The 11,305-nt window shown below is 31.1% G+C and overlaps 1 protein-coding gene across 1 annotated transcript; it reads right to left on the bottom strand.

Moving 5' to 3' along the window:
• Positions 7,058-8,596, bottom strand: LOC109325953 (GDSL esterase/lipase At2g03980-like). Its single transcript, XM_019558588.1, has 5 exons — positions 8,275-8,596; positions 7,988-8,112; positions 7,670-7,900; positions 7,357-7,585; positions 7,058-7,245 (listed from the first exon to the last, which is right to left on the bottom strand). The coding sequence occupies exons 1-5, from the start codon at positions 8,516-8,518 to the stop codon at positions 7,058-7,060; spliced, it is 1,017 nt and encodes a 338-aa protein (XP_019414133.1). The 5' UTR covers positions 8,519-8,596.

The following is an 11,305-nucleotide window of genomic DNA, read 5'->3' as shown; positions in this document are numbered from 1 at the left end:
CCTTCAGCTTCAATGCAGCTGTGATCTGCAAACTTAACTTTGCTTTTTGATGTTTCATCCAGAGATACAAACCACTCCTTGTGGCCTGTCATGTGGTTGGAGCACCCTGTGTCTAGATACCAACAATCATCCTTGGTGATGTCCTTTTCTGTTGTTACCATGAGGAGGACTTGATCTTCATCAGACTCATTTTCTTGGGCTAGTTTAGCCTCAACATCACCTCCTCCACTCACAAATTTGTTTCTGCACTCAGAAGCATAGTGGCCAAAAATCTTGCACCTGAAACACTGAATCTTCTTCTTATCTGTCTTCTTTTTGTTCCTCTTCATTGCTTGATCAGTCATACTGATTCTTTGTGAAGAACTAGAACCAGATTTTTGTCTAGAACCCTCATGACCCCTATCCTTCTCACCCTTCCACTTGCCTCTCATCTTCTTCTGAAAAGTGCCTTGGCTAGTGAACTTCTTATTGAATAATCTTCCAAGAATGTCCCAAGCTTCTTTTGATGTGCTGGATTGTGCAATCTTCTCAAAATTAGAATCATCTACACACTGATGAATCATTGCCAGAGCTTTGCAATCTCTCTTCGTGCATTCCCTGAAAAGAGATCTCTGAACTTCAGTGGCTTCATCTTCCACTGCTTGAATTCCATCTTGCACAATATCAAGAACTTCTTGATATCCAAAGAGAACTTTCATTTGCACTTGCCATCTTTCATAGTTCTTTCCATTTAGAGTTGGTAGAACCATTGTGAATCCGCTATTGCTTGCCATTTGTGAACTTCCTTCTTCCTTCTTACCACAGTTCCAAGATCAAGGAATGATGGCTCTAGATACCACTGTTGCAGCAACAATTCGTGTTGCAGAAGAAGAAATGGAATGAAAACAGAGAGAAAGAAAGGTAGAGAAGAGATAGTGATTGAAGAGTAAAGGAAATTGCAAGAAGAACTTGATTATCTATCAATATGAATTGAATACAAAATACATCAACCAACTTTCCTTATATAGCAACAACCAACTAACTAACAACTATAAAGGGAAAGTTTCTAAAAACAGAAAACTGAATTACAAAAACTCTTCTAATTTTAACAAATTCAACAACTCAACACACTACAAATTCGAAATTTTAGTCCATAAAATTTTGGACAATAATTTAAGAATGATAAGCTTGGTACCAATTTTTTAGTCTAATTATAACACTTACTATTCCACATTATCAGTAATGTCATTAAGTTATTTCTTTATTTTCTTTTAGTTCTTTAATTTATTTATTTTATTAATTTAATTTATGGACAATGACATATTGTACACTAGTTTTTTTTTAGTTTTCTTTTTATATTCTTAATGGAAAATAGAGATAATAAATATTTAGGTTTGCTTACTAATTTATTTTTTCTATTTGCCTCTTATTTATTGCCTATATTATAAATAATCCTAAGTTCTTAATCATATTTTGTCTCCTAAATTTAAATCCTAACCATCCAAATATAAAAAAATTATTTCCAAAATCGTGAATCAGGCTTAAATGGTTCCAAATAAAAAAAATTGAACCGAACCGCGAAGCCGAATGAACCACATTTTATGGTTCGATTCCATCGGTTTCAAGGTTTAAATCGAAACCGCTTACACTCCTAGTCAAAATATATTATCATTAATTGATTAAAAATTATTAATTATTAGAGTTCAAAATGAAAATGAATAAACATTGAAGGTAAAATTTTAATATTTATATTGAATTACGATAAGTGCCAAAAATACATAATTTTCATATACTTTTCATGACACTCATCCTAGCAAATCTTAGAATACCAACTTAATTAACACTTTTTAGATAAATTATCATGTTTAGATTATATATATTTTTTCCACCTCTTTTTCTTGTCTTTGCATAAAGTTGTAGGTGAAATCAAGAGAAGAAAAAAAAATCAATAGAATAATCAAGCACAGAAGTGTACACATAAGCCAAATGATGCACACATAAGCGAAATGATGCACACATGGCAAGCTAAGTGTTTGGTCTAAGCATGGAGTAAAAACATTATGCTACTCAATGAGTAGCTAGGTGTGCACCTAGTGCACGCCCAGCCTGGACGTGGCCTCAACATGACACCAACTTGGCCTTGTCAGACACAAGCTTGACATGGTCATATTCAAGCTTGACACGAGTCAACCTGCTCAACTAGGCAGCTCAGCATGCACCAAAACCACCCAACTTGGAACCAGACACCTGGCTAGATCGGACAAGCACCTAGCCAACTCAACATCAAGCACCCACCTAATGAAACCATCACTGGAATTGAGATCTCATTCAAAGAGAAAGATATGAAATATCTGGAGTTTCTTTTTATATATTATATGGATATGGATGATCCGATCCGCAAGGACCATGATTGGGAATTGTTTGATCGTCTTTCTCCGAGGAAGAGGCAAAACATATGACCTCCCCCTTTATGCATGGGATAATGATTCCTCTAGCATTACGACCTTTACCACAACGATGTTGTCCGTAGATCATTTTTTTAGTGGATTGGTCAACTTGCTCTAGCAGGCAGCTCAACATGGGCCACATAGGCGCTTGGCTTGGACACTCGACATCTTGGTCAACTTGACTTAGCCACCAAGCAAGACATACATCATGCATGACCTCATTTGACATAGTCTCTACATTCCTTTTAGAAGTAGCTCACAATAGTTGGTCATGTAGCTCACAATAGCTTTGGTGAGTCAGCCTCAAGCAGCTGACCAAGCTACTTGGCCAAAGTGAGCAAACCCCTGCTGAAGGGTTTGCTCAAGCCTGGCGCGTGTAAAACTCAGGCTTGTCGGTGGCCAGAAACTCCTATAAATAGGAGGGCCTTTCCCACACCAAAAGATACTTCTCATTCTTCACTTGTTCTCTCCATGCACTTCTCTCTAGAATTCTCTCATCTTCGTAATCCTTGGGGCCACGATTCAAAGCTCTCTTTAGGTGAGTAGTTTTATTGTAAATTTCTCTTAGAATGGAAGAGGAGAAAGGAGTTGGAAAATGAGATGCAAAAGTTGATTTTGTAATCTCAGTTGGGTCCAAAAACATCTCATCATTGGATAGATGGCTAATGCTCCTACACTTTGATTTACATTATGGTGTCATGTTATTTCTTTCCTTCATTTGTATCCTCTTTTGAATTCTGGTTATTTTTAATCTTTAAGAAGTTCTTAATGCGGTTTTAGCTTGATCACCTAAAATTGATTTACAGATCCAAAAAGAATGCTTCTTCTTAAAGTGTTGACAAGTGAACTAAAAATTATAACCTGCACCTTAGTTCACTTTCCATACCAAAACATCTATTTTAAGCAACTTGTATTCAAGGCTAAATAATGTTAACGAATCCTGAAGTAGGGTGTGACAGCCTTCTCTGACGAGTGGCAGTTAACTATTGTCTAGTGTATTTTACAAGGTTTGAAAATCATCTTTCTCATACTAGGACACTAGATGGAAGATTTAGACTTGATGCTTGGAATTAACCAGAGTATAACACATAACTTACATGAAGATTTCAAAATTATTTAAGTTGAGAAATAATTCCATCTTTCAAACCAAAGTTTCTCCTCAAGAATTTGTAAATATTAGTTTACATGTCATTATAATTTTATGCATCAAAAATAAAAACAACATTCAAACAAAAGTTGTTAATTGTTATTTGTGCTATAATATGTTTATATGATTATTTCTATCAGGCAATTCCTTGTGCTTCGACATAATCATATATTATACTACAAGTGTAAAATAGTAAAGTGATATCAACAAATTTATTTGTTGAAAACATAACCTATTCACAAAAGTACAAATCAATTCATGGGTTATAACTTTGTGAATATACACCGCACGCAAAAAGTGCAATTCAATCAATGGATTGTTACTAAATACATCTATCATCTAACTTTTACATTTCTATAATTTATTTTACACAACTATCTCTTTATTTTCTTTATTTACATTCAGTCATTTAAATTTACAACTAACTACTAACTCTTTAATTTTCTTTATTTACTTTCTGTCATTTATTTTCAATCATTTACTTTTCCACATCTAACAATTTATTTATTTTAAGTCATTTATTTTTCTATATCTAGCAATTTATTTATTCTTTATACCAATCATTCAAAAGAAGTAGTACAATTGCGAGATTAGCCCTTCGTAAGAAGTGATACGGTTAATTACTAACTTTATTCTTTTGATATTAACTTTCATAAGAAATTTTATGATTAACTTAATAAAGGAACCCAAAAAGGGAATAAAAAAATAAAAAGGGAATAAAAAAATAAAATCATCAGTCATCACTCAACCACTTCGTTTATAAATAAACAAAACTTGTCAGGCGAGAGAGATCACCATCTAGCTCGCTTTCAACAAATTGTCATTCCATGATTAGCATTCTCCACAACTAAAATTATAATTTTAAAAAACTTACTTATCCAACATATATCACAACAAACTTCATTGTCATCCAAATAAAATTGTAATATATCACTTTTTCAATGCAACTATATTTGAGTAAGGCCTTATATACAATATTAGTATTAATTATTAAATAAAAATATAAAACTAATGCATGCATTGACAATGTAAGAGTTTTTTTTTATATTATCACTGCATCATCCATCATTCATATTTAATCATCATTGACTCTTAAATAAAAGTAATACAAATGAATGGTAGATGATAAATTGACTATCTATAAATCTTTATACTGATAGTGCATATATATATCTTCTTAGTTCTATTAGGTGAATGGAGATACTCTAATCTTGTTTTTGTCACTATTGGTATACTAGAACAATTAAAATGTATCATTCCATTGAATAGAAAAATCATAAAAATTATTTGATATAATTTGATTGGATAGAAACATAGAGTTTTTTGTGACTAGTGATCTATATTTATATTAGGTAGGTAGGTTAAATGTATACAATGAATCTTAATTACATAGGTCAACTATATTAATTACACATAGAGACTCTTCTTATACCAGATGATAACTTATCTTCTCCCTTCAATAAAAATACGACATATGTAATATTTTACTTAGTTTTAACATTTTTTGTAGAAAATAATTAAATATGATACATGTCATGATTTTAGTGGTTATAGAAAATAATTTATCTTCTTATAGTATAAGATAATTTATTATCTTTCACATATTAGTAAAAATATTAACTTTCTTGATTTTTGAAAATTATAATGGGACATTAATAGTTTCACCTCCGAAAGTTCATCTAAAAGTTCACACATTCATTTTTTAGAAAAATGTATCTATATAAAATGTATGAATTTTATATATTGTCATTGCATCATCAACTATTCATATTTAATAATTATTAACTTTTCAAAAAGTAATCCAAATGAATGATGTATGATATAGTGATTATGTATAAATCTTTACAATGACAATACATAGATATTACACTCTTAATTTTTTACTAATAAATAATAGAAAAAAGGTAATAAGTGTTGAATTTAAAATTTAACAACATTATAAAGATGCATGTAAATTGATGAATCCATGTACGTAAAATGTTCTATACTTTCTGGTCTTTTTTCTAATATCATTTTGAGAGGTTAGTTTTGGTTTTTTATATGATTCTATTCAAAATTTTGTATACTTTAATTGATTTTAATTTGTTGCCAAAGTATATTAACATTATTTGATTAAAAATTATTATTTATTAGAGTTCGAAATGAAAATGAATAAACATTAAGATAAAATTTTAATATTTGTATTGAATTGTCATTCCATGATTACCATGCAAGAATTTGTTGTGCACAATGACATTCAAAGTATTCACACATTTATAGGGAAGATAACTCCTATGCAGAAAAATTAACAAAATATGGAAATCTGTTAAATCTTACACTTGGTGGAATTCCATTTTTAATTTTATTCTAAATCATTATTCTAGAAATTGATAGGGTCATCCCAACTATAGATTTAAGAATATGTAATTAGTCATCCCCTGAAACTTAGTTTCCTTTTTATATTGTGGGTGTATCAGCACCTTTATATATAAAAAAACATATATCACAACAAACGTTATGTCATCCAAATAAAATTTAATATATTAGTTTTTCAATGCTGCTATATTAGAGAGCTATAAAAATATTAAATAAATCAAGATATGTGAAATTTTGAAGCACAAAGATTTTATTGGTTTGATGGCAAAAAGGCATTATTGAAATCTAATTGGTGTATAATTCATTTCATAGATGATACATTAACTAATAGGATTTTCACTGTAGTTAACTTAACTACAGGGGCAAAAGTTTCAAGAAAATCAACACCCCCCCTTTGGTTCAATCCTTGTGCCACTAACTTAGCCTTGTATCTCTCAATAGATCCATAAGACTTTAATTTGATCTTATAAACCCACTTACATCCAATGTACTTCTTATATGTAGGGAGGTCAACTATTTCCCAAGTTTGGTTAAGTTCAAGTGCATTAAGATCTTCCAACATTGCTTTAATCCAATGGTTGGAACCTTTGGCTTGTGTGTAAGTTTTAGGTTCGTTGTTTGTGGTAATGGATAGAATGTAATGTAGGTGATTGGAAGAAGATGTGTGATAGGATAGTATAGAGGATAGAGGATGAGTTATTCCCTTTGGTTCTCTTGGCTCATTACAATTGATTATATTGCAATGAAAATCTTGTAGATAGCTAGGAGGTTGTCTAATTCTATTGGGTTTTCTAACTGTTGGGCCTGGTTGACAATCATGTGTGCTATCTTCTAGGTTGGTTTTGGTTCTCTTAGTAGGTGAGGCACTTTGACCAGTCTCATCTTTTTCAGGATGATGAAGGTTTGTTTCATAGATTGAGTTGATTCATGTTTAGGGATGTTCCACATTAATAGCTTCAATGTTTTTTTATTCCAAAAATGAATATTACACTGAGTAAAGATATCACATGTCATTTACAGTATGTTGCGTATAAAAGAATATGGTATATCTTGATGAAATAATTGAATCAAATGCAATCTTGAAAAATATATCAACAAAGTGTCTTATTCTATTCTTTACAAGAATCTCTCAACAATAAGCTAATTTCTCAATATTCGTTGGAAAGCATAATTTGGACCCACTAAAACACTCATTTGCATATATATTTATAGCAGCTTCAGTGGTGTGCCCATGTCTATCCCAAAAGTAATATTCCGTCCGGTTGGCACATAATGATACTCCTTCTTGATAACAAGGCTTAGTCATAATTGTGAAACCTATACATCAATAACTATTATCAACAACATTAAAGATAAGTAGGCGCGGTCGAAATTCAAGAGATGAATCCCATACGAAATTTAAATTTTAACAACTTAATTACTACTTACCATATTCCTTTGGGGCATTTCTTATACTATTGAAGAAGTTGAAACTGTCGACATAAACAAACGATGAACCTGAGAGTTGATTTTGCAACTTTTGAATCACAATTGGGAGTTTTTCCGAGGAAGGCTTGACCTTTCGATTTATAGTTTCATTGCAAAATTGAGAAGGGGAACAACCAAGTTGATTAGCAGTACCAACCACAAATTTTCGTGCTCCTAGATCATATATTGTCTGCAAATTAAAAATTAAATAAAATATCCAGTAAGAAATATTAGATGATCAAGTTTAGTCCATGAGTATTTAATTTAAAATCACCTTTATTTTATAAGCTAGTTGCCCGAGGAGGTAATCTGCAAATTCTTCTGGTTCCATGTTTTCATGTTGGAAATAATTGAGAGAATAATCATTGGAACCAATAACAATTAGAAATATGGATTTGGATAAGTGGTCATTTAGTTTATCTTTACTCTCAAAATGTTTCGGAAGGTCTTTCGTCACAGTTGAGGTGAAATACTCAATTTGTTTGTCCAATGACAAACATTCCCCCTTCATGAAAAATTAAGACAAAGTAATCAACTATAAATTTTCAAGATGAATAACAATGTGCTGAAAATATTTTATTTCTCCTCTTACATATTTGGTGTCATTCAAGATTCCACATGCACCAGATGCATAATTGACCCCTGCGGTTACTAGATATCTTTGAGATTCAGAGACACCCAAGTATGGAGGTGAAAATGGTAAACCCAACTTAATAGCTACATACTCCAAAAAGAAAATATTAATAATAATTCAATAAACCATAATATTGCTTTCAAAGTAAAATGGACGTGATGGTGACAATTAGAGTTTTTATTAGTTATAATCAACCCTAATTCTATGTAAGAGTGCCCCCGAGTAGAGTATAATATCATACTTACCAATAAGGTCTGCGAAGGTTTTGCCATTGGTATATCTGCCAGTAGATGTATTATTGAAGTCTATGCCGTAGGGAGCTACATTTGCCTTAGCTAGTGTTTTAAGATTGTTATTATTTCCAGCATCTAAACCTGAATCCCCAAACACATACAATGCTGGCACATGGCTCTTTGCATCGTTGGCTTTGGCAAAGAAAGCTTCATAGGCTATAAAGGAAATAACCCAAAAAGCTTTGAAACTTGTCATTTCTTCTTATTTAGTTATTTGAAGACGATGAATGTTCTTAAAGTAAATTACAATGAATTTATAATGTAAATTTTTTACCTCTCATAGTTGGAAACAAGTGTGGGAAACGTTGGAAACAATCACAGAAAACGTTAGAAACACCGCACTTTCTTTGAAAAAGAATGATGGACAACGTTGTTCAACCATATTAAGTTTATTATTCTATCACTTTCTCTTATTTTTTGGAAAAGAAAATGTCAAAGCTAAAATGACAGAACTTCTTACCTGTTTTTCTAAAACAAAATTTACCCAATCGTTATAGTCATAAAAAAAAAACCTTCACTTCTATAAGTAAAAAAAATAAAGAGGAATTGCATAATGTAAAATTAAAATGGTTTATTACCATCTCTTTCACCAAAACAATGCTAACTAATAATATAGTTTAAAATCTTCATAGCTATCCTAATACCCAAAAAATTGATTTTTTTTAAAAGTCTAGCCGCTAAAGATTAAGACAACTGGAGAATTGAACTAATGACCATTTTATAGGTGCAAGGCTCTACTAAGAGTGTGTAATATAGTGGTATGATTTCTTGATTATCCCTGCCTCCAATATAGTCAAATAGGGTAAATTGATGGTTATGTTCAGGGATAGTCAAATAGGGTACACCAACACATGTTAGGACTTCCGCAAGAATTCAGTGTTGATTTTTACACATTGATATGTGCATATATATTTATTAGCAGCACATACATTCTCAACAACACATACATTTATATATTCTCAACATCACAAATACATAAATACATACCAGAAGTTTGTTTTATTAACATCAATACAATACAAACTACAAAGAATGAATATCATGCCAATTATATTTTCGTAGAGTACATAATTATAAACAAAAAAGTTATGCAAATTACAAACAAACAAAATTATGCAATTTACAAACAATCAAAATTAAGCTATAATTATACAAAAAACTACATGCATCTACTTTTCCCTTTCTTTGATTGTTTTTGGCTTATAACACCGACATTGTTTGGAGGAACATATTGATTTACCTACATTCAGAAGGAAAGTGACAGTTATACAAGATTCGCGTGAAATGTAGAATTAATTTTTAAATTATTTAGTTCATTTATTTCTCTCATTCGATCAGTTCATTAATTTCCTTCATTGAAATCTTGTCAAGAAGGTCTTTAACATCTTTTGATTTTCCAAAAGGGTCCATATTTCAGAAGAAAAGTGGTTGTTATACAAGATTTGTACGAGATGAAGAATTAATTTGTAAATTATTTAGTTCATTAATTTTCTCCATTCTGTTCATTGTAATCTACCAAATCACTTAGTTCATTATAATGTATTTTGCCTCTTTGAATGAGAAATGAACAATTATTTTGTATGTTAATTTCAATTTTTTTGTTATTTATTTGAATGGTTATTTTCTTTAATATTTTTGCAGTTCCATATTAATAAACACAATAAATAAATTAACAAAACTTAATAAACACAAAAAAAAAATTAACAAAACTTAATGTTTAATATTTTTGCAGTTTCATATTAATAAACACAACAATAATATAGTAATATACTAAATGAGAACTTCATGTTAATTATTAACTTATATTCATGTTGCATATATTGTGACTCGTAATATAAAATGTTAATTTAAGAGCGCATAATTACGAATACGCTGTTAATTTGGAAAATGAGTTCAGTTTAACAACGCATAATTAATATAAGGTTGTCAATATATTCTATTCAGCAACACATAATTGAGATAGTGTTGTCAATTAGATTATATTTAACAACGTTGTTGATGTGTTCATGAAAATGAGTAGCAAACAGCTAGATACATAACAATAGCGCAACCCTTATGAAGTGTTATTGAAGATGTCAATACAATAATGTTATCGTTAATATGCATTGTTAAAGATGTCAATACAACAATGCTATCTTTAATATGCGCTGTTAAATGGTTGCTACAGTTTAAATATCTAAAACATGAATCAGCTCTCTCTATGCTCTCAAACTTAATCGAAAAGAAATCCTCATACTCTTAGAAACCTCAAAAAACTTCATCAATGACTTCCCAAAGTGGTGATCATGGTTCTCACAGTGGTGAGAAAGCTACACCGACTCCACAAGACAAGCAAATCATTGTTCGGAAACGAACTCCACGTGAAATGACTTCCATGAAGAATGTCATTCGGTCAAGAAGTAAGGATGTGAAGATATAAGTTCAATGGAACTCTAAAGGCCAACCATTAAACTCGAAGGATGGAAATTCATTGGTTAGCTACATTGGGGTTGTAATTAGGCAGAATATGAAGCTAACATTCAGCAAATGGAGTGATGTAGGGAATGCCATGAATGAAAGCATTTGGAATAAAATAACAATAAGTTTATTTTTCAGTTTTTATGTTTTCATGCATTGTACGTATATGTGTTATGTTTTCATGCAATGTATGTATATGCATGTGTTTTCATGCAATATAGTTAATGTATGTGTTTTCAGAGCATTTTTGATGTTGGTGAGGAGCATAAAGATTATATCTTTAAATCGGCTGGCAAGGCTCTCCGACAATTCCAAAATAAACGATCTAGGTGAAATCTTACACAACATGCACTCAATCATTTTATCATTTGTAGTGCAATTATCAACGGTCAGAGTAGAGAACTTTCTATCTAGGTTCCAATCCAATAGGCAATCATACAAGCACTCACTAAGAGCTTGACTAGTATGAGGAGCAGGCACATATATGAACCTACCATTTACCGAAAATTAAAGCAACAATGTCACA

Source organism: Lupinus angustifolius, chromosome LG02 (assembly GCF_001865875.1).
Source record: "Lupinus angustifolius cultivar Tanjil chromosome LG02, LupAngTanjil_v1.0, whole genome shotgun sequence".
Lineage (NCBI taxonomy): Eukaryota > Viridiplantae > Streptophyta > Magnoliopsida > Fabales > Fabaceae > Lupinus > Lupinus angustifolius.
The sequence above is the reverse complement of the archived record's forward strand: the minus strand, read 5'-3'. Positions and strand labels throughout refer to the sequence as shown.

Coding starts and splice junctions, on each gene's coding strand:
- LOC109325953 (XM_019558588.1), bottom strand. CDS start 8,518: ATGACAAGTTTCAAAGCTTTTTGGGTTATTTCCTTTATAGCCTATGAA. Junction 7,586..7,669: donor AACTAGCTTATAAAATAAAG/GTGATTTTAAAT, acceptor TTTAATTTGCAG/ACAATATATGATCTAGGAGC. Junction 7,246..7,356: donor AAATGCCCCAAAGGAATATG/GTAAGTAGTAAT, acceptor ATTGATGTATAG/GTTTCACAATTATGACTAAG.